This window comes from Oryzias latipes, chromosome 10 (assembly GCF_053564925.1).
Source record: "Oryzias latipes strain Hd-rR chromosome 10, Olatipes_Hd-rR_3.1".
In the NCBI taxonomy this organism is placed as follows: domain Eukaryota; kingdom Metazoa; phylum Chordata; class Actinopteri; order Beloniformes; family Adrianichthyidae; genus Oryzias; species Oryzias latipes.
In genome coordinates this window covers 24,458,016-24,481,171 of record NC_136246.1, presented here as the reverse complement: position 1 = coordinate 24,481,171, position 23,156 = coordinate 24,458,016, and the positions used below count along the sequence as shown (strand labels likewise).

At 40.5% G+C, this 23,156-nt stretch overlaps 4 protein-coding genes across 7 annotated transcripts; 3 read left to right on the top strand and 1 right to left on the bottom strand.

The window, feature by feature from the left end:
• The first annotated feature begins 252 nt into the window (after positions 1-252).
• LOC101171501 (protein Wnt-8a) lies at positions 253-3,873 on the top strand. The gene is made up of 6 exons (XM_004073532.5): positions 253-2,098; positions 2,180-2,213; positions 2,301-2,439; positions 2,552-2,677; positions 2,769-2,911; positions 3,006-3,873. The coding sequence occupies exons 1-6, from the start codon at positions 2,010-2,012 to the stop codon at positions 3,570-3,572; spliced, it is 1,098 nt and encodes a 365-aa protein (XP_004073580.1). The 5' UTR covers positions 253-2,009; the 3' UTR covers positions 3,573-3,873.
• Positions 3,874-3,982: 109 nt separating this feature from the next.
• Positions 3,983-5,838, top strand: LOC101171257 (protein Wnt-8a-like). Of its 2 annotated transcripts, XM_078953635.1 has the most exons (6): positions 3,983-4,183; positions 4,276-4,309; positions 4,427-4,556; positions 4,742-4,867; positions 4,945-5,087; positions 5,171-5,838. In XM_078953635.1, the coding sequence occupies exons 1-6, from the start codon at positions 4,122-4,124 to the stop codon at positions 5,708-5,710; spliced, it is 1,035 nt and encodes a 344-aa protein (XP_078809761.1). In that variant the 5' UTR covers positions 3,983-4,121; the 3' UTR covers positions 5,711-5,838. The 2 variants fall into 2 exon arrangements, with proteins under 2 accessions (XP_078809761.1, XP_023815254.2); XM_023959486.2 differs by having other exon boundaries at positions 4,026-4,183; positions 4,276-4,556.
• A 3,361-nt stretch (positions 5,839-9,199) lies between these two features.
• Positions 9,200-11,958, bottom strand: syce3 (synaptonemal complex central element protein 3). Of its 3 annotated transcripts, none has more exons than XM_078953631.1 (6): positions 11,804-11,958; positions 11,496-11,673; positions 11,229-11,403; positions 10,815-10,987; positions 9,903-10,043; positions 9,200-9,372 (listed from the first exon to the last, which is right to left on the bottom strand). In XM_078953631.1, exons 2-4 carry the CDS (start codon positions 11,599-11,601, stop codon positions 10,933-10,935), a joined length of 336 nt encoding a protein of 111 aa, XP_078809757.1. In that variant the 5' UTR covers positions 11,602-11,673; positions 11,804-11,958; the 3' UTR covers positions 9,200-9,372; positions 9,903-10,043; positions 10,815-10,932. The 3 variants fall into 3 exon arrangements, with proteins under 3 accessions (XP_078809757.1, XP_023815095.2, XP_078809756.1); XM_023959327.2 differs by having other exon boundaries at positions 9,903-10,124; positions 10,891-10,987; XM_078953630.1 differs by having other exon boundaries at positions 10,893-10,987.
• Positions 11,959-13,184: 1,226 nt separating this feature from the next.
• Positions 13,185-15,339, top strand: foxi3b (forkhead box I3b). The gene is made up of 2 exons (XM_023959326.2): positions 13,185-13,999; positions 14,118-15,339. The coding sequence occupies exons 1-2, from the start codon at positions 13,399-13,401 to the stop codon at positions 14,684-14,686; spliced, it is 1,170 nt and encodes a 389-aa protein (XP_023815094.1). The 5' UTR covers positions 13,185-13,398; the 3' UTR covers positions 14,687-15,339.
• The last annotated feature ends 7,817 nt before the right edge of the window (positions 15,340-23,156 follow it).

Sequence of the window (23,156 nt, the reverse complement as noted above, 5' to 3'; positions counted from 1 at the left end):
ATTAAAGTTTTTTAGTTCATTGACTAATGTATTAAGGTTCAATAAAAACAAAATATTCTAGTTTAGTAAAGTAAGAATCTTTAAGTTAGTTAAATAAAAAGTTATTGTTTACTTTTAGTTAATTTTTTTTATTTTTTAAGATTTTAAGTTCAAATAACTTATACTTTTTAAGTAAGTCAACTTAAGAATTATTATGTAATCTGTTTCCTCAAAAATTTTGAGTTCACTGAACTTATTCGGGTTTACAGTGTAAATAATTGGAAAATATAGCCAACTATCTCAGACCTCGACAGCTAAATGAATTTTCTATGCCTATTTTTTGAGCAATGGAATATTTCATTATAAATCATCTAATATTTTGTCATTACGGTTAGTGGGATCTTACCAACAACCGTCTTACTTTGGGACCTGATGAGTTCAGGTGGAGCTGCCATGAAGCTGCTCTGTGGTGGATGGCGTCTGCGCTCCTGCCACTCCTCCTCCGCCTGCGAAAGCCGCCACCTCCCGGCCTCTAACAGGCTCCATTCTCTCACCTCCTCTCATAAATCAACTCTCGCCTCTTTAATGTGTCCGAAATTAGTTTAAAATCATCTCATTAAGAAGTGTGCACGCGCTTTAATGACATTAGGAACGACGTTAGGTCTCTAAATCGAAATGAACGCTGCAACAATAGTATTTCATCAGTCTTCTTTGTGAGATGTATGGATTTTAAACAATGTGATGAGAATAAAATACATTTGAAAAACGTGATTTGTGCGTGGGTTTCGATGCGCACGCTCATCATAAAGTCTCCCCACATTAGCTAATTAAACTCGAAGACTCCCCCAAGTTCCAGCTCGTCTGAATGGATCTGCAGTGAAGGCCATGGGTTTCACCCTTTCAGGAAAATGAATGTGGATGATATCTAATTAGTAAGGATTATCCTCGCCCTCAGCTCTGCGCCATTGTCGGGGCCTCGCCCAGCCGCCCTGCCTATTGTTCAGCGCGCTGAGTGGATTGTTGTTTTAAGGGATTTTTGAGTGGTTTAGAAGGGATTTGACACATGTAAGCCGTTTAGTTTTAAAAACTCAAATGTTAATCAGCAGCTTGGCAAACTTTCTCCCATCATTTCACTGTAAGACCATGATGTGGGTCTAATACTGAAACTGCTGAGTGACTCTTCATGGCACAATCATCATGATATGGGTAAAAGGTATACAAGTAATTCATCACATATTTTAATGTGGCTACAAGACGAAATAAACCCAACTGATCAGGCACAACTGCTGTAAAACGGGTCAAACAAAAGCTCTTATGCGTTTACACTCTTGTAAATTCCAGACTGTTTTCACACCAAGTTGTTTCCCAGGGAAACAACTATTATCCTATTATCATGGCGATGCCAATTTCGCCAATGTGTGAGCCACTATTTACATGACTATATGGGGTCACCCTGAAAAGTTTGAAGGCTTTGTAGTCCCCGTGTCTCCCTGGGACACCTTTACCATTTCTAGAAAACTTCCCCAAGAAGGCCCGCGGCGGAATGCATCGTTTGATTCATGTAAATCTCTTGTATGAGTGGATTTATGAGGCATATTTAGGGATGGGTACAACAATTTTTGTGGGGATGCTATTAGTTTGTGTGATGCATTTACATAATGTCTGATTTATTTTAACTGGAACGTGCATTTCTTAAAATTGCGGGGCCCAGAAAGTTCCGTTACTGTCTTCCTGCAGATTCGTGGGAAAAGCGTGCAGGATGAGATCCTGGGAACGTCAGGTGAATGAATGAGGGGCTGTTTAAGTGTCTGCGTCACTTCTTTGAAGTGCACTTATGCACCGACGGCTCCTATTTGTCAAGGGGACGTGGCAATTAATGCTGTCATAGATGCATTTTCACGTTGAAACGTTACCTGCAGGACAAATCTGTCGATCGCAGGGGCAAGGCCGTATAAGTATCATCAGCGTGGAGGGAGGCTGCATCATTTGGCTTCAGCTCTCTTGGCACACACATCTGGAATAGGACAAACATGGCCCCTCATTGGAATGCAGCTGGCATGGAAATAGTTAATCTGCTCACTCTGTACATTTTCTGGCACATTCACTTGACTTCTTCTTGGTACGTAACTTAATTTATAGAAATAGCATCACAAATTCATTTTAAATAAGGCTGTAGCACTAACTTTGTTTTTCTTGACAGGTCGGTGAATAACTTTCTGATGACTGGGCCGAAGGTACGTAATTTAAAATAGATTCTGACTGGATTTTATTTATGAGTAAAATGGTACTCAGACCAAAAGCTCTCTTTGTTCCCTATCCAGGCTTTCCTGACCTATGCCAACAGCGTTCAAGTTGGCGCACGGATGGGAATCCACGAGTGCAAACATCAATTTGCTTGGGAAAAGTGGAACTGTCCAGAGAAAACACTGCAATTATCCACTCACATCGGCCTTCGAAGTGGTGAGTCCCTCATTTTCACTATGTGGTAGCACTCAGGCGTGCGCTTTTACGCATCAGCTGCCATGCCAAATCATATTCCATAGTCTTTTGGTTTCCTTTTCATGTGCTGTAGCCACAAAAGAGACGTCTTTTCTGCATGCAATCAGCGCCGCGGGAGTGATGTACACGCTCACCAAGAACTGCAGCATGGGGGACTTCGAAAACTGTGGCTGTGATGACTCCAGGATTGGTCAAGCAGGTGCGCTCCAGTGTTAGTCTTGTTGGTTTATTTTAACTGCAGATTGGAAAAAAATAATAACGGAATATATTTGATCTGTTTTAACGTTCAGGGGGAAAAGGGTGGATTTGGGGAGGCTGCAGTGACAATGTAGAGTTTGGAGAGAAGATCTCCAAACATTTTGTGGACGCGCTGGAGGGTGGGCATGACTCACGCGCAGCTGTCAACCTGCATAACAATGAGGCGGGCAGACTGGTAAGATATTAATTCATGTTTATTGATTCATTAAAAAAAACTCATATACCAGTAAAACATTTTATATGTTCCTTCTGTTTTCCTGTTTTTCCAGGCAGTGAAGGCGACCATGAGGAAAGCGTGCAAGTGTCACGGCGTGTCAGGAAGCTGCAGCATCCAGACTTGCTGGATGCAGCTGGCCGACTTTAGAGAGGTGGGCAACTACCTGAAGATGAAACACCAGCGGGCAATGAAGCTGGAACTGGACAAAAAACCCGCAAAGGCGGGGAACAGCGCAGTCAACCGGGGGATCATTGCGCACACTTTACGGCGCATCGCCAAGACTGAGCTCATTTACCTGGAGGATTCCCCCAATTACTGCGTCAAGAACCAAAGCCTGGGAGTGCAGGGCACCGAGGGACGCGAGTGCACGAAGGGGGATAAGAACTTCTCCCAGAAGGAGAAGAAAAGCTGCCGGAGTTTGTGCAACGAATGCGGCTTCAGAGTGGTGCAAAAGCGCGTTGAAGTGGTGAGCAGCTGCAACTGCAAATTTCACTGGTGCTGCACGGTCAGGTGCGAAAAATGCATGCAAGTGGTCACAAAGTATTACTGCGCGCGCAGAGAAGGGGGAAAGAGACACAATAATAAAACGAAGCGCAGGGACCGTGCGCAAAGGCACTGAGTCTCATCTGTTTTACAAACTGAACGCTAGAGTTTTAGCATGATGGATTTATATAAAATGTTATTTTCTATCAAACAAATCTAAAACTTTTTGTTGCACTTTCATATTTTGACTAAAACTGTTTTTAATTCCTAATCAAGCTACGTTTTTGAAGAAAAAACAAAACAGAACACGGGGCACTCCATATTGTGAGTTCAAAAGTTGCCTAGTCTAATTTTTGGATTTTTCTTGAGCTTGAAATGTGTCAGATATATTTTACTCTCTGTAATTAAAATGTCACATAATAAATATTTTTCTAAAGTATGAACGCCTCCTTCAGATTTGTCCATGGCAACATTTTGGTCTTCATCCATCTTACTGCCTTTAGGCAAAGGCAGGATGCTTTGATGTGCACATATAGGCGTTTCCAGAACCAGTCACCCAATCAGCTTTCTGTGGCTTCCGAAACAAATAACAAGAGTTCCATTTGTTCCTGATTCGATAAAGAGGAAAATTGAAGAAGCGAACCAGGACTAAAAAAGTTCTCCTATTGAATTTATTGGGATAACAATGGCCAATTCCCTACTTTTGCTTGTTTTTATGGTGGTGAAAATGTATCCGGGACAAGCTTGGTAAGATAAAGTTAAGATCCTTAGCACACAGTTTTAATTATTCATGTTTAAGTTAATACGATCAAATAAATGCATGTTATCTTTGCTTTAAGGGTGGCCAGTAACCTTCTAATGACGGGACCAAAGGTAAATAAAGCGTACCATTTATATGAACCGTTTTACGTCCAATGCTTGGAAAATGTGCTCAATGACTGCGCGCTTTTAAGTGAGGAAATCGACTCATGGTCGTTTCAAACTCTGCAGGCGCATCTCACCTATGCCAAGAGCGTGCAGGTGGGGACGCAGATCGGGATAGAGGAGTGCAAACATCAGTTTGCCTGGGATAGATGGAACTGTCCTGACAGCGCAACGCAGCAGAGAGGACTGAGACTTGGTATGTAGACATATGACATTTACAGGAGCAGGTGCACAGAAAATATTCATATAATATAAAAACCTATAAGGAATTGGATAAAAAAAAGTTTTCTCTTTCAAACGTTATTTTTTTCTCTGCAAATTACCAGATCAAACTGTTGTGTTATGTGTGATTATAGTTGGGTGACTGTTTTTGATTCGTAGCCACCAAAGAAACGTCTTTCGTCCACGCCATAAGTGCGGCGGGGGTCATGTTTACTCTGACGCGGAACTGTAGTTTGGGAGACCTGGAAAACTGCGGCTGTGACGTGCCAAACAATGGACAAACAGGTTAAAATACTATCAGTTTGTCACATTATGAGTTTGGGGCCTATTTAAATGACAGCATGGCGTGATGTCGTGATCAGGTGGTCGGGGCTGGTTATGGGGAGGCTGCAGCGATAACGTGGATTTCGGGGAGAGGATTTCCAAACTGTTCGTGGACTCACAGGAGACTGGGCAGGACTCTAGAGCTGCTGTCAATCTGCACAACAACGCAGCGGGCCGGCAGGTGATTTGTTTTTATTTTTGTCTGTTTTGAAAAAGTTATATTTGTTTCAGTTATTTGCGGTGATTAACTGCAGTTTCCAACAGGCCGTAAAGGCAACAATAAAGCGCATGTGTAGATGCCACGGCATGTCTGAGAGCTGCAGCGTGCAGACCTGCTGGACGCAGTTGTCGGATCTGAGGGAAATTGGGAATTTCCTAAAGTTGAAGTACAACCAAGCGCAAAAACTGGACGTGGACAGGACAACGATGAGGGCGGGAAACAGCGCGGACAACCGGGGAGCCGTGGTGGGCGTGGCCCAAACGGAGCTAGTCTACCTGGAGGACTCGCCTGACTACTGCAGGAGGAACACCAGTTTGGGGCTCCCCGGCACCGAGGGCCGGGAGTGCGCGCAGCACGGCACGGGCTCCACCCCGCCGGAGAGGCGCAGCTGCCGCAGGCTGTGCCACGACTGCGGCTTCAGGGTGGAGGAGAGGCGCACGGAGGTGGCGGGCAGCTGCAACTGCAAGTTCCACTGGTGCTGCAAGGTGGACTGTGAGGACTGCTCGCAGGTTCTCAGTAAACACGTGTGCGCCAGGAGGGAAGCCGGGGACGCATTCAGACGGAGAAACCGAGCCCCCAGATGAAAGATTACGGCTTTCTGCTGCTATTTTTGCACCTTTTATATCCAACTTTCCTCCTATAATCGGTTGATTTCTTTTTATTTATTAAAATTTTTTGTTTTGTCTTACAATGAAATAAATAAAAGTATTGTTGGAAATGGTGTGTTGCATTTCAGTCCTTAGAAAACGCCTTCACTCATGATAGAAGTTACAATAACAATGATCTGAATCCACTTTAGGGGGGATTACAGGATTAACACCAAACACAGATGTTGATCCAGCGCTGATCTGTAGTTACTTTGATGTCAAACGTGTATTGGAGTCATACTAAGAATAAAGAGACTAATTAGCTTTGGAAAAATTACCACATCAATGTGCTGCGCTGTCAGAGTCTGCCTCACACCCAAGGAGTAACGCAAATACTGACAAGTAATAGATTTGATCCGATATGGTGTTTTCCTGAAAAGGGAAATGCATGTTTTCTGAATATTGCCATGTCTCAGGGAACTTTGAAACTCACCCTGTGACCTGAAGGAAGTATTTATGCTTCTTCTGCCCCCTGGATCTCCAGAAATCTTCATCTCAGCTGGATGTGTCATAAATCTGCCGTGGTGTCAGATAGATAGCTCCTTCCTTAGAGGGGCTCTGCAGGGGGTTTGATGGAAGGGAGCTGGTTTGTGAGGCTCCTTCTCCCAAATTCATGACTTTGAAGGCAGCAAACCATACAAATGTTGTCAGTTAAGCTCAAGACTTTAGTTTGAATTTCTGCTCACCTTTTTTTTTCTTCTTCTTCTAAATGTAGACCCCTAATTTAATATAAACTGGGAAGCAATAAAGAGACAGAGAAAACAAACCCAAAATCCACTACATGCTCACCTTTGTTTACAGTTGGGAAGGGTGAATTTCCCATGCTGCCCTGCTGTGTGTTAATGAAGGTTTTACCCCACTGCAGGCCTTCCATGTTCATCTCTGCGTCAATATTAATGCTTTACAAGTTACTTCAGTTTTCCTCCTAGGTGATTTTTGAAACGTTTCGGTTAAAATCTGAAAAATTTCCCAAACATTCTCTCTCTGTCTTTTTTTTTTTTTAAATAAATGTAGATCTGCTAATTCAAACCCCTGAAAACTGCGTATTAAGGAGCGTCAGGTCTTTCATAGAGGCTGTGTTCTCTTATCAGAGGAGGAAAAAGGGGAGCGGGGGATCTCCCACAAGGACCCCCCAGGGGAACTTATGTATTCTCCCAGACAGGCCTGAGGGTCTGTGAGGATCTGAGCATGATTGATCACCCCTTCTCCCAGCTGCCCTCCTCTGTCACCTGGGTGTGAGATACCGGGAGGCCCGAAGCAGCTCAGGCTGCTCCCCGATACACAACTGAGGACAAACTATGAGGGGAGGTGCAGTCACAATATGACAACAAACACATGACAACATATGACAAACTTCCAGCATAAAAACAGTCAAACATTCGTGGTTTAGAGCAAACGTTATTTGTTCTTCTAATGACCTTGGATCTGTAATGCATTCATTTTCTTAGAATATAAGATTTTGAGGCGGAACAGTGTTTGAATTATTAAAAACAAGATCATTTCCTGTTGAAAACAGCTGTTTCACCCCTTTTCCCCATCAATTCCTCCCTAATTCTGCAAACCAAAAAATTAACAGACTCAAAAAAGTTTGATTTTACAAAGCAGAACAAGAATGAAATAAAGAACTATCTTATGTCAAAATAGGCTGGATTTGTTTGTAATATCTCATAGATGTCACCTTCATTTACACTTTTTTAAGAAATAGTACATTTACGAGAACATATCAAATGGGGGTCAGTTTAGCTCGTGCTGGTTTGCGGCGCCTTCCATCCGTGAAACCCGGGTTCGACTCCAGGCTGCTCCCTGTTCCCTTCTCTACCTCTGCCGGTTCCAAGCCCGGTTTGAGAAGGTTGCGTCAGGAAGGGCATCCGGCGTAAAACATTGCCAAAATTTACCATGCGACTTGTTCGCTGTGGCGACCCCTGATGGGAGAAGCCGAAAGTGGAAGAAGACGAGAATATATCAAATATATTGCTGCTGTCATTTATATCTTGTGAAGTTCATGTAAAATAAACCAACAAAAGCTAATTACATATATATATATATATTCTCTCCATGTGGTGGATTAAGAGGAGATAAGAAACATTTAGTAAGTCTGTAATTTTAAGATGGTTGAAAGGTTTAATGCTAAAATAAAAATTAAGCTCCACAGACACAAAAGTCAAAGGAGTTTTAGAAAATAAAGCATGTCTGCAGATCAAAACACTAAAAACAAGATCATTTTTGGAAAAGCATTCTAATAAATGCTTGGTTGGTTTAAACACAATAAACATTGTTTTCGATATCATTACTGCAACGGACTGGCAACCTGTACCCAACATAAGCTGGGACAGAATCTGGCAACCCCACGACCCCGATAGTGATGTGGCAGGTTTAGAAAATAAATGGATGAACAGTCTAATGGCAAAAGAAACTTAAAACATCTTTGTGACCACATGTGGTGTGGCACTCCTCTATCTCTTTTAAATTCTTCTTGTTATTAAATTAGGAAACTTTCTTAAGTTGGGCTACTGTGTTTACAGTAAAAAATTTAAGGAATATATGTGTTAAAATAAATAAATGTCTTGTTACCCCTCTGGTTAATTTGAGTTGTAAGTGAAAAGTGATGTGTAAAAGGAAAAATGACTGATGTGTGGCCAACAGGGAAAGAAACACTTCTGTTAGTAAAAAAGCAACGAGGACCACAGAGACATCTTAAACTGCTGCAGCCTGAAGCGTTTAAAGATCTAAACCAACTTTCGGACTGCCACAAAGATAAAAGAGCTGTCCTGATGTGCACACAGACATGAACATGTGGGTTTATGTACCCTCTCTCATGTCACATGGCTAGTTAGTAAAATAAGACAGAACTGCATGACAATGTTGATGTTTTGTATTACCTTATAATGACCACAAGGTGGCAGCACTGACATCGTTTATCTGCTCACGTTTCCTCTCAGCTTTTGAGTTGTTCAGGAAGACAAGTTTTATACATCTTCCCCTGCACCACTGGAAATAAGATCTTAATTTCCAGGAGGAAGAAGGATTCCGACATTAAAATGAATTTACTTTACCAATAGCTGCATATTTTGTCTCTTCTTGTTTACCAGTGCAATTCCAGGCCAAAACAGCTTAACCCTTGTGCTATCTTAGATGACCCCACCCTTACATTGACGTGTTCTCCCTACCATGACAAAGGTGGATAAAGGTGGAAAGATTTCATGTAATCCATGGACACCAGTGAGGTTCACAAATCATTGAAGAAAAAGGTTCAGCGCACTGTCTAGTGGGTCTAGGTGACCCAACTCCCAATGTTAAAGGGTCTAGGATGGCACAAGGGTTAAAAACACTGAGGTGAAAGTGTTTCCACAATTTACTGAAGGACACCTGATGAAAACACAAACAGCAGGTGGCAGTGTTGTTGTAAAAGCAGAACACAGACCATCATTAGAACCCAGGAACTTGTTTTTATTAACATATACTTAATATGTTTTATACAGAACTGGGAAAATGGAAATCCAGACTCTGGAACTAAACTGGTCTAAAGGAAAACTGGGAATCCGTCAAACTGCAGACATCTTGAAGGGGGTCAGCAATCGGCTGCGTCTTTCTTCTTCCGTCTTATGCAAAAACAGACATGAATGTTTATTTTTAAAGAGCTGTATACATGCGAGTGCTTTGATGAGGTTGTACATGCATTCCTGAAACTTTTAGAGGAAAAAGATTATGAATAAAATAAAAAATAAAAAGATGCCAGCACATCAAGGAAAACAAAATGCTGCAAACAAAGAAGCAAAAGAAATCAGCGTGCTCACTTAGATTAAAGTGAAATGTTTATGTCCTGCAGCAAACTGCATCCAGCGCGGGATTCTGACTGTTCCTCCGCTGCGTCATTAGGTCTCTGCGTTGTTGTTGTGTTCTAGTTTCACACACACACCTCCTGCTGAACATCACCCCCACCCACCTGCTGCCCCCTCTGACCAGCTAACGCGACCCATCTGTGTTAAATGTCAGACTATTTAAGTTTGAGTCACAACTCTCCCAACAACTCTTATGTAAAATTACAATGATTTATTATTTAAAAAAGTCAGATTTTTACTTGAATGTGTTGCATTTTTTTTTCTTTTACTCGATTCGCAGACAGGATTACCTTTTTCTCAAATAGTGCAGTTTGGGGTCAGGGCTGAGTGCTGCTGCTGCCTCGCTGGCTCCAAAGGTTTCTCCAGAAGTGCCAGCTTGTCAGGGTGGCCAACACAAACGATCAGATCGCATTGCTTCAGATGGCTTCTCACTGCCACAACAGACAGAATAGCTTTTGTCACGACGGCCTCCACTCCGCAGCAACTTTTATTACACCCAAGACCAAAACAACCTGTGTGAAAATAAAAAAATAAAAAACAGAGTATCCTCTGTCACGATCTGTTCTCTCCTGTTGTGTCAAACGGAAGTAATACTACCTGTCAGTGTGACTTATAGTGCTTCTGTGCTTTAACTGTATAAAAAGGTAAGTTATTTACCCAGAAATATGAACAAATTCAGATACATTCTAAATGCAATTCACAACAAACTGTGGGAGGTTAATAAAAATGTTTGATTTTCATAAAAAAAATGAGAAAATGGTGCATTTATGGCTCAAAATACTAACAAAATGAGAGCTTTTTATAATTTAATTGACACTAGACCCCATTTATTTGTTCCCTTGTTTGGTTGTCTGAAGGTTTTAGCCATTTAAGGGAGCGGATTGTTTTCATCGAGTAGGACCAGAGGGCTGACGACTCCAGCAGCCTCCTAATCCACCACTGTCCCTCGCGGCAAAAAAAGACAAAGTAAATAACAGCGGCCTCGCATCGGAAGGATGTTATTGACCCCACCCTTACATTGAATTGTTTTTTTACACATCAGCCAAAGCACAAGCTGACAAACGTCACGGAGCATCACGCCACCAGACAAGTGACGTCTCACAAAGAAAAGGAAAAGCTGCAGCGTCCAACGTCCACTTGAAGCCTTATCGCAGTTCGAATCTAGGAGAGGAGTATCAGCTTGCAGATATGAGGAGTGATACCTCCTAAGAGCGTGTGGGTGTGAAGTGGGCGAATGAAGACAAACTAAAAAGAAGAACAAAAAAAGGAAAAACTTGCACGCCATCTCTTCCATATGGTTGGACAGGGTGTCCAGCCCTCTCAGTATGTTCTCCAGATCAGTGGAGGAAGAGGAAACAGGCTCAGAGTTTTCCATCTACGGAATAAAAAAATTACACGTAAACAAAACATCATGACGTTAGACGAGTTGTAAAAGAAGCAACAGAAGAGTTTATCCATTTGTCAAAGTTTTGTAATAGTCCAAAAGTTTTACCAGAGGATGGAAAAAAAATCCCAGAAACACTTTTTATTTGCAATTAGTTTATTCTAAAACTTGAACAAAACACAAGACTGTAACGATGCAGCAAAGTCCGAGCAATTCCTGAACATCACATCACATTTCTGTAGGTTTCGCGGAGGCAGAGTCTGTCTCCCCCTCGGGCTCCGGGGCCGAATCCCCAAAAACTGCAGCTCTGCATCTCTGATATGCCTCCTCCAGCTGCCGCATGGAAGCTCCCTCCTCCGGGTTGGTCCGCAGAGCCACCATGTCGTAAGCCATCCAGGTCAGCTGCGCTAAAGTGGACAGCAGAGAAGAACATGGCTCCTCCACTCTCTGGTGTACTAACTAAGCAGAGTTTCACCAGCCAAATAAAATTGTTCTTTACCCGACATGTTCTCCGTGTCTTCAACCATTCGCTCCAAGTTCTTGTTCAGTTCCAACACGTCGTCGTTGCTCCCCGGAAGCTCGGACGCCGAAGACGAATCGCTCATGTTGGTTTTATTGTCACAAACGGACTGGCACGCGACGTTTTGGTTATGCTATTGCTAGCAACAGTTTAGCCGCTGAAGTGCAAACGTAGAACTTTTAAGTTAAACAGCGGATTGTTTTGATGTAAACATGATACTAATAATAACAGAGCCTCTCTCAATGTGTTTTTAGCTTTATAAATATTCAAAATGTATTAATACTTACGACAAGTTAGCAGAAATGTTGCCTCGTGCTTTTGAAGAGAAGTTCTGAAATTTGAACTAATGACTTTGGAACCGTTCAATGACAATTTACACGGTGGGATTTTTCGTTAGTGTCAGCCGTGGTTCGCAACTTTTTTAATATAAAATATATATATAAAAAAATACAAATCATAGTCTCAGCTTTTTTTCCTCTAATAAGCACTTTTCCTTTAACACAAAAAAACTAAGATTGACCAGAAAAAATAAGTTCAAATTAAAAAAAAAATTGAAATATCTTTATTGTCATTGTACATGTACAACAAATTTACAATGCAATTTTTCGGTGGAATAAAAAGGTCATAATAAATAAAAACTAAAACTGTGATATAAGACAATATAAAACACCAGCCATTGCACGCTTCGCTTAATAATTTAACCTTAAAAATGGTTAAGACATATGAAAGTTTTTATTTTTTATTTTTTTTATTTTTTTTATTTTTTTTACTATTAGAAATTAAAAGGAACACTTGGTATTCAGTGTAAAGCCTTTTATATAAAAAGTAATGCCTGGAATGTCCACAACTTGAAAGCTATTGGGTTAACTGACAATAACATGGACAACAATAAAGTATAGTGTTTTTGTTTGTTTTTTATGTGATACATAATACAGAAACAATGATAAAACATTGTTTAGTCCCCTAAAGCTGTGGAAAATGTAACCTATTTTTAGAAAGGTGTCTGTACTTTGTTATTTCAACGTAGTTGAAAAGTCAGAGGAGCAAATGTTAACATAAAGTTGTATTTTAAACCTAAAGTTCCATTTTAAAATTTGCGTAAAAAAGTATAAAGTGTCATTAATTTGCTTATAAGGAAACAAAAATAACAGACAGTACAGTAAAACAAGATAAGTTTACGATATTTACAGGATGTCAGAAGAATAAAATGTATGTATTCTGTATTATTATATACAAATGCATGGTAAAGTGGTAAATGGCGTACAGTACACTTATACGGTGCTTTTCTATTTTCTGTGATGGCCTCAGAAATTTTCCGGTCAAAGTTTGATTCATAACCGTCAAAAGAAGAAGAAATAACTATTTGGTTTTCTTTGTTTGACTGATTATTTAAAAACAAACAAACAAACAAAATCTTTATTTTCAATGTGCATCGCAACATAAAAATCTAGCAACTGAATTGTTCCAAAATGCGATGAGCTTATGCTAAACTGACAGGTTAAAGTGGAAAACTATTAAGATGACAGCGAACAAAAGCCCTCGGGGGACAGAACAAGCTGACAAGAGGAAAAAAAGGGGAGAAAAAGCAAAGACTATTCTCACCTGAGAAAGCAGCCAATCAAAATTTGACAGGGGGCGTTTCTAAGGGAAGGCATAAAGCAGGTGTGACAGGTGACATCCTGACATAGAGCAAGGGCAAACATTCAAGAGAGGAGTGGAAAAGACACTCCGTTTGTAGTTTAGAGACGCCTGGATGAATGAACGCTAAGACGCCCACGACGGACTAACAGACAAGAAAACCATAAAATTGTCAAGAATTTGCCTTAAAAAGGAAGGACGATAAAAGTTGAGGACTATTTGAGAGGTGAGAAGAAGTTTAACAATGTCTTCATTTGAGACTCAGAGCCAGTCTCCTCCTCGCTGTGGCCCACAGTTCCCAAACCTGGGTCAGGAGCCCCCCGAGCTCAGCTTGTACGGTGACTGTTACTACACGCCTCCATCACTGCCAAGTCCTCAGCGCACAAATCCAACTTCCTACGAACTGGCCGACTACGCCAACTCTCCACCAAATCCATACCTGTGGTTCAACAGTTCTGGGATCAACTCTTCGTCCTACCTTCCCACTACTGGACCTCCTGGTAATCCCGGTCCACCGTTTGTCCCTCAGCACTACGGTATGCAGAGACCTTATCTGGGTCCAGCTGGTCCTGGAGGCCCAGGAGGAGAACTGAGCTGGTTTTCTCTCCCCTCACAAGAAGATCTGATGAAGCTGGTCAGGCCCCCATACTCGTACTCTGCTCTCATTGCCATGGCCATCCATGGAGCACCAGACAAGAGATTGACACTCAGTCAGATTTACCAGTATGTGGCTGACAACTTCCCTTTCTACAACAAAAGTAAAGCCGGCTGGCAGAACTCCATCAGACACAATCTCTCACTCAATGACTGCTTCAAAAAAGTACCCCGAGACGAGGACGATCCAGGTACAACCTTCAGATATTTTGTGTTTCTTTCAATTTTCCCTTTTAATAAAGTTTCATTTCTGTTTGAAATATATTTAACTAAAGAATTGCATGTTTTAAAATAACTCTCATTCAACAGGCAAAGGCAACTACTGGACGCTTGACCCAAACTGTGAAAAGATGTTCGACAACGGAAACTTCCGTCGCAAAAGGAAAAGAAAGTCTGATTCCCTCTCTGGCGGCGATGGTGGTTCAGGTGCTCCAGAGTCGGGTGACAGTGAAAGGGGAAGCCCCAAGCACCCAGCCCTGAACATGTCTCCAACCTCAGACAGGATTCCCTCCCCCTCATTGTCAGGTCCCACACCTTGCCTGAGCAGCTTTTTATCTGAGATGTCTACAGTTTCTGCTGGAGCAACAAATGAGGTCGGGGGTGACGGGTTAAACCGGCCGCTGCAGATCAACCTTCCCTTAGATGGTTCTCATAGATCCACACAGCCGGGGAGCTTTAACAGTTACTCCCCCAACCCAAGTGGGCCAGAGTGGGTGCCACAGGTGCCGCCCCCACCTGTGCTCACTTCTTCACCCAACCACTCATCTCTAGGCTACTCCAGTCCCATCCTCAGCCAGTACAGCGGTTCCAGCGGGCATTTCTATCCATCCCTGAGCTCAGCGGGAATAATCTATCAGCGTGACGGTACAGAAGTTTAAGAAGACGTGATGGGGAGGAAAGCTGTTTGAAGAGACTGTTGAGAGGAAGCTTCACCTGGTGGGTGAAAAAAGTATGTTTGCGCTGACAGAGACAGTTGAGATCACTAAAGCGTGTGACAGCAGAGTCAAAAACTCTTGGATTCCCACAGGAACAGCTGAGTCAGCCTTGGATCGAGACTCCGTGGAAGCGCAGTTTTCCTCACTATCAGATCCTGCGTCAGCTTTTACTCCAACTGGAGCTCTTTCAGATCTTATTCATTGTTAGCAGATCCCAGATCTGATCTGCTGACTCCAGGCTATTCCACGCCGCTATCTGATTCTCCGATAAAATCCCCCTCACAACGCAGAGACAGCACATTTATTGGAGTAGTTAAATTACACTTTTGTCAACAATGCCTTTTTGCTAAGGTAACAGAACAAACAAAAGTGAAAGCAGACTGTTTGTCTATGCTGGGGGAAAAAAAATAGAACTTTTTTTTCCAGTCTTGTGGTGTTGAACATGTGGGGTAATTGTTATATGTTGTGGATCCGCATACACTATCACTGGTTTGTTAGCATAACTTTTATTGTACAAAATTAATTTGTAAAGTGTGCTACGTGGTGTTTTTAATATGAATAAAAGGTTTTGGAGTACTACTTCCTATATGACAGCATATCCATCTTTTTTGTTTGTTTTTTGGCATGTACCCATACTCCGTAATCCAAACATACACAGCTTAAAAAGATGAGAGCAGAAAAAAAAGACAATAAACACCTACTGACAGAAAACTGTCCTTTCGTGGAATCAATGACCAGTAGAGGAGAACCTGCATGTCAGTGTAACCTGATCTGATGGTGATGGATTGCCAACTGATTTTTCTTAACAGTGAAAATCCACATTCCCATGGTGTTCCTTACGCTAAGCACTAAAATCCCCCCGTGTGCCACAATCTATTCCCAGATACTGCTGACTGGATAAAAGCAGCTTAATAAAGTTGGGAAGGGGACCAATGACTTTGAGATGGCGATAAAGATGAAACTGCTAGAACAACCAAATGAAAGCCACTCAACCAGTACAGCTTTTACAGCTGTTAGAAGGCATCTGCTCTCTGTTTTGCAGCTAAACTGACCTTTTTATTCCAAATGAAGATACTTATGCTTAAAATCTATTTGACTTTAAAACTTTAAAAGCACAAAAAGTAAGTCTGGATGTATAAACAATTGCACACTAAAGCAGTTTTTACATTTTTTTCATTACTTGTTTACTACAAATGCTGAAGAAATGCACAAGAAAAGGAACGTTTCCACAGGATATCAAATAAAAGATCATCAGCATGTGTTTGTTAGTTTGTCAGGACAACCAAAAACAGAAAAGTTTGCATGGAAATATTTTTTTTAATGATGTAAGCTGAAAATGTAACTTACACATTAAATTTGGTTGTTTGGGGTTTTGTTGGTTTTCCTACAATCAATATGAGTTGAATCAGATTCTCCTGCAAACTGGAAATAAGTACAAACCTTTCACATTAACAAATGATGAACGTTTTTAAAGCTGTTAAAATATAACCATGTGAAATGTCATTAAAAAAAAGGGGGGAAAAAGAGCATTTTGTCTGTGCTGTTTTGCTCATTAATAGAACAATGGGTATGATGTTCAAATAAACAAACAAACACTTTTTCTGATTTCAACCTTAGGCTTTTATTTACCCTGAAACACAGGCAGCATGACAAACATTTATACCGAAAACAAGAGCACAAAAAACAAAAGAGCAGGAGAGATACTCTGCCCTCATAACACAGCACACTTAAAAGGATCAAGTGGAGTCTAACATCTCTGCTCTCGTAACAAAGTGTGTTAGTGGCAGGAGGTCAACCTCTGGAAATTTGCATAACTGATTTCAAAGTGAGAGACAAAGCTGCATTTGGATGGAATATGAAGCCTTACTTTATTTGTTTGGTCAGGCCTGCAAGCATATCTGATTTAAAGTGTGTGTGAGAAGTCTTGGATTGCCCCGCACCGCAAAACTCCACCGCTCCTTCCGGGAATTCTGACTGCCAAATTCTTATGCAAAATCAGGAACCCCTTTCAGCAGGTATCATGCTTTTTAGAGCGGGAGAAGAGATTCCAAAACAGATAGCAAGCATTAAAAATAATTTATGTAGTCTAGCGCGATGGGAAGAACATCACAACTTGGGAAAGAATTGAAATTAATACAAAACAAATAAACAAAACAAAAAATGAATACCTGAGCAAGTCAAAGAGAGAGCTTTAAACAGACAATCAACCAAAAAATAGAAAACATTATTGATTGAGAAAGTCTTTTAAAAAAACAAGTTCAGATGAACTTTTAAAAACCTTTTCTGCTATGTAAAGATCCTGGATTAACAAGAGTTTTAACATACATAATGTTTAGTATTTATAAAATGTTTTTAAGTAATTATAAAGGTAGTTATAAAAATCAGTAGTAGTTATAAATAAGTAGTTATAAAGAACTTTAAAAATCATTTTTTGCATGTGATGAAGCAGGACTGGCACAACTGAATGAATAATTTCATTGTTTTTGAAGTTTTTAACTTGCCAAACAGTGTAGGGATTTGCATGTAATGAGGCAGGTCTTAGACTGAACTGTGAAAAACAGATCAATTGGGGATGGGATTGAAATCGGATCTGTTTGTTGACCAGCAGAATCTAGGGAGCAAAAAGGGTAAAAGTAAAATATAAAGTGGAGAGAAAAAATTGTGATAATATAGAACATTGTTATTTCACTGTCTAAGCATGTTGCTTCCCTGTCTCACATTGTCCCTTTTTCAGTATTGCTTAGGCGTCTAATTGGTCCTTTTTTTCCCCCTCCCCATGTCAGGGCTTAGACTTGTGCTGACAGGTTTAACAAGGTGCACAGAGAACAGCGGAGGTCCTCCACCGAATCAATCCAAGATTAACACCCCCGCTGCCAACGGGAATACAGTTTGATATTGTCTTTGAGATCCCATTAACAGCAGACACCACCTTAACGTTGAACAAGTGTCAAACTGATGCAAATTTGTAACTGTCAATCCCCCCATGGGTGGGGATGTCAACTGGGGATTCCATGGATTGCAGTTGCAGCTTTGTGGATAAAAATCTGCAAAACCTGAACTGTTTATTTGAAGAAAAGTCAATTACTTTTCCCCCCTCAAATACCTAAGACGTGATATATCCTATAACCATGGAACATTATTTGTGTGTTTTTTGGGGTCTTTAATTAATTTAGTTTATGGACATTTAATGTCATGTTTTACATCTGAACAGAAAACCTGTTTCTGGATGTTTTTCTTATCTTTTCTTTACGGAAAACCAATTTCCTTTGCGAAAATCAGTCATGTAAAAATAGATTTCTATTTTCTCATTGGAAAAAAAAAACATTATGACAGAACTTTGTACTGAAAGCTTCCATTTTACCTGACACTCAGTGCCTTGTCTATGATTGAAGGATACCCAAAGAAGTCATCTGTAAGTCTTATGTCACTCTAACTGTGGACAGCTCTCGCCTCGGGCAGGAGAATTATTGCTCAACACAGCTATATGATTAAAATCTATAAATCCACATCTTCACCTGCTGCCTGGCTCGTGGCCCTCTTCCACACACCTGTTGAACTAACGGAACTCACCCGCACACAAGACGTCACACTCTTAAGAGAGATGTGTGTGAAGGCACTGCAATGCAGATGGGCCCGCTGTTTACAATATAAACTCAGACAGAGCCGAATATTCCAGAGCTGCCATGCATGAGAGATTTCGGATTGTCAGAGCTGTCCTGGGTTAAGATTTGTAGATGGAAAAGAAAAAGAACTCATCCCTGGGGGGACATTGGTTCCCCTCAGAGTGAGGAGATTCACTGCATCCCCTTGGGTAACTGTTGAAGTTCTGCTCCTGATGACACAAAAGCATTTTTCTTCCACTCATGGTTAGTGGTTGGGTGAAGCCATTTATTGTTAAAAAAAACAGTGCTAACACTTTATAAATCATAATGACAACAGAAACATCCCAAGTTACACAAATCAAAAGGCATTCATACCTCGTATTGTCTCCTTCTGCATCAATAACAGCTTAATCTCTATTGTGGTAGTTGTGAATTTGGTTCTTTCTTTCTCAAAGAGGTTTTGGCAGAAAACCTCAAGTTCCTTTAAATTCTTGGGCTGTCTTGCTTGAACTGCTCATTTGAGACCTCCCTAGAGCGGCTCAATAATATTGAGGTCAGGAAGCTGTGACGGCCACTCCAGAACCATTACCTTATTCTGTTGGAACCAATGACAGGTGGACTTGGCCTTGTGTTTTAATCGTTGTTATGTTGAAATGTTCAAGTGTACATTGGAGCCTCAGAGCAGAAAAGTGCAAGTTTTCCTGTAGTATCTTCTGATAACCGTGCTGCACTCATCTTAATGTCAATTTTAACCAAGTTTCTCATGTCTTTGTAGCTCACACATTCCCAAACCATCAGCGATCTGCCTCCATGTTTCACAGTAGGAATAGTGCTTTTTTTCATGAAAGGCCTTGTTGACTCCTTACCAAATCTAGAGTTTATGGTTGTGGCCAAAACGATTAATCTTGGTCTCATCACTCCAAATGACTTTGGTCCAGAAGCGTGTTTGGTGTATTGCAAGCCAGCTATTTTGTGGCATATGTGCAAAAAGGCTTTCTCTTTGCGACTCCACCATGCAGCCCGTTTTTCTTTGGGTGCCTCCTTATTGTACGAATTGAGACATCCACACCACAATCTTTCGGAGCGTCCTGGATTAAGGCTGAAGTTATGTGTGGGTTACTGGGTTTCTTTGCATCACTAATGATTTTTCTGATTTTTATTGGTCTACCTGACCATAGTTTGGTTTCAACAGAACCCCCTCAATTCCAACTTTTTGATCAAAGTTTGAACACTGCAGACTGGCATTTGTAGTTCCTTGGACGTCTTCTTATATCCCTCTCCTGTTTTGTACAGTTCAGTTACCTATTCGCGTACATCTTTTTGTCAGCTCTTTAGCTTTCCCCATGACTCAGGATCCAGAAATGTCAATGCAGAACTGGATGAAGGATGCAAAAGTTTGCTGGGAGACCAGAAACTCCAAAACCTTTTGTGCCCATACACTGATTACAGCTGAAAGAGTCACAGGTGAGGGTGATTACCTTTAGCTGCCTTTCAAAGCCTTTCATATCAACTTGTGTTCATGTATTCAGAACAAAGTCATCAGTGCATGTGCACTTTTGAATAGGGACATGTGGGAAGTTTCTGTTATCATTATTGTTTAAAATGGCTAAATGGATTTTTTTGACAATACATGGCTTCACCCAAACACTAACCATGAGTGGGAAAAAGGTTTATGCGTTATCCTGCATAAAAAATGATCATGAAATCCTCATTTCTTCCAGGGTATGTAAACCTATGAGTACAACCTCAACAGAAAGTGAAATTTCCAGGTACCAGTTCAACCCAAAACATGCACAAGGACACACACTCACACACACACATGCCCTCTGTATTTACTAAAACAGTGGTGTCCTATCAAAGATGTTTAGTAAACGGTAGCACAGAACGTCAAGCCCAGAGACGGGTGGTCATGCCCACTGCCATAAGCCATAAATCGTCAGCTCGCTGTTATGTGTAAACAAGCACACACTCCAGACACACGAGCGCAGGTGATGAAAGGCAAGGAGGTCATTTAACAACCTTTCTGTCTTTTTGCCTCTTCAAAGGTTAGTGGAATTTGCCGGAATACACTCTGTGCCATTCAACTTCTGTCCGCAGTTTAAAAACCACGAAACACCCCCCCCCATACTCAGACCTTTTGTTAAAGAACGATTAAAGACTTCCAATCTTCAAATGGGTTTTTAATCACACAAACATTTGTTCCTAAATTGCCAGCGTGCTGCCAGCGCAGTAATCCAACGAGCCCAGAAAAATCCACAGATGGAGTCCAGGTGTTCCTCCGGGGAGCCTGAAGCGCAGCAGCTCCTTCTCCATGAAACAGAGTCCAGAGATTAAGGCAGTAAATGATCGGCTGGTCCTAAACATGGTTTATATACACGATTTGGGGAAAAGTGAAGTTTAAAGACAAACACAGAAGGCAATGAGACGGTGTGTATATATGAATCAATGCTATTTCACCCTAAAATATTTTCCATGTCAACATGTAGTAAACATGGCAATATGAACAGAGTTTCTATGAGGGAGGGAGAGAACGGAGAGATCAAGATTTTATAAATGATAAGAAATCTGAGAGCTTGACTTTTTTTGTCCCCATTAAAATCCATTTTTACAGACAAATATGACAAAAAAGGCTTGACTCTGAGACTCTGAGCAAACCAGTTATACTTTAATAAATGGCTGTTTGACTAAATTAAATCCAGATTTACCGGTACAACTTTTTTTACAAGAAATCTCACCACAGCTATGTTGCAGTTTCAAGTACATTTCTTAGATTTAGTGCCACTTTTGAATTTAACCTTCTCCACTGAACGTCACAGTCTTTACAGTGCACCACATGCCAAAACCCTCACATATATACTAGACAGACAAGTCCTATTCATGAAAAAACACACTCCACTCCAGATGTGCTTCCATTCACATCATCCCATACTTGGATCAGTGATGTGAAGTTTAGCCTCAGCTTTGCAAATTATGAAGCTCCTGCTGGAGTTTATGAGTAGCTTTTGATGCCAGCAAAAGTCTGGAACTCTTTAGCTGTAAGATAAGAAAAGCTTTGCATTTTTTTATGCATCGTAGACTCCATTTGTTGTGTTTCTTCCATGTCCTTACTGCTACCATAAATAGGAATATGACAGTTTATGGTTCACTGTGTTGCAGCACCCTCTACTAGAAAGTAAGAAGTTACTGAGCCTTTAGAGAGAACATATTTAGTTCCTCTGATGTATCATTGTATCCATCTTTATGACAACAAAGGATTTTTTTGAAAAAATAAACATTCATAAAAAAAGAAATATTGTAATTTTTTGTACAAAACTGAACCAACCTATCCTCAACGATACCAAATTCAAAGGCTTAAAAAAGAAAAGAAATTCTATTCCTACTCTATAAAATGGATTATATATATTTGACATGGCTTATTGTGCACACTGCACAAATTCTTATATATATATATACTGTAAATGTATTTCTTTTCTTTATTTAAACAGTGACTGTGGACTTTAATTAACATTATTGCAGCTGTGAGCTGTGCAACAAATTTTCAACTCCTTGGGAAAAACATAGCTTAGCTGTCATCAGTATGCATTTGTTCAGCCTCTACAAATACAAGTTCCAAATATTTTTAAATATATAACATAAGGGTATCATTTACACATAATGTCCTCTTTCTAAATTTTCTATTTTACTTTGCACAGAAATAAAAAAAGCCCTTTTTGTTGTTGTCATTGCTAAACTCAAAACTAGAGACTATGAGACTAATCCTGGTACTGACCATTAATAAACTTTCTGTTTAAAAATAAATTCTGAATTCTTCGCACTGTTGAGCCAAATCCCTTTTTTTTTTGTTGGTTCAATAGTTAGGCTGGCTAGGTCAGGCAGGTTTGCCAGCCTTCGCTCTTGAAGGGAAAGGCACATGTCCCGGCATGATGCATCTGTTTTGGTGTGAGACATCAGTTTCATATTATCACCTTTTATTGTCAGTAACACTGTCATTATTCAAAACACACAAAAATGTATTACTGCTATCAGATTTCCAACCTGAAAAGTGTTTGACTTAAACTTCCAAAACTAACCACAGAAAGAAAACAAACAAACAAAAAAACTCCAAAATGCTGCCTTTGGTATAAATGAGGGAATAGCTTGAAACAACAAAATATTTCTAAAAAAAAGAACAACACAAACGATTTAATCTATTCACACACAGTCATTAAAATAATTAAAGTCCCAGTTTAACAACTTAATTTAGATGAGACACATTTATCTACAAAAGCAGCTTTTACTGGCTCATAAGCTTTAAATTAAAATGTCTGCACTTACTAAAATGAACAAGATTTTATGTGTTATTGTTGGCAACATTCAAAGCTTTTAGACTCTAAAGTATCATCGGGGATAAATAATTTTTTGCTACTTATTTTCGTAATAACAACAAAGCAACTGCACTGTTTGATAGTTTTTTCGCTAATTAAATTGGCAAAACATTGTATTGACATTAATCAAATGATAATTTAATCAACACAAATGCAGAAACTCAAACACAAACTCCCTCACTTAATCATTTCATCTGAAGAAATCTTCTGATAATTTGTGGGTTGGGTTAAAGTTATCACCTGTTCAGCCTGATTATAAGAGACTTCTTGGCTTGTTGATCGGTAAACCTATAGCTTCCTGTACAAACGAAAGCATCACAAACTAAACATGAAGTGGGAGGGGGGCAACAACCAAGCTGTCTTTTGATTTGGATGATAAGGAACCCCCTTCTCTCCGTTAGAAAGACAGCAACGCCAACCAAAATGTGGTCATCGCTGTGGATTGGT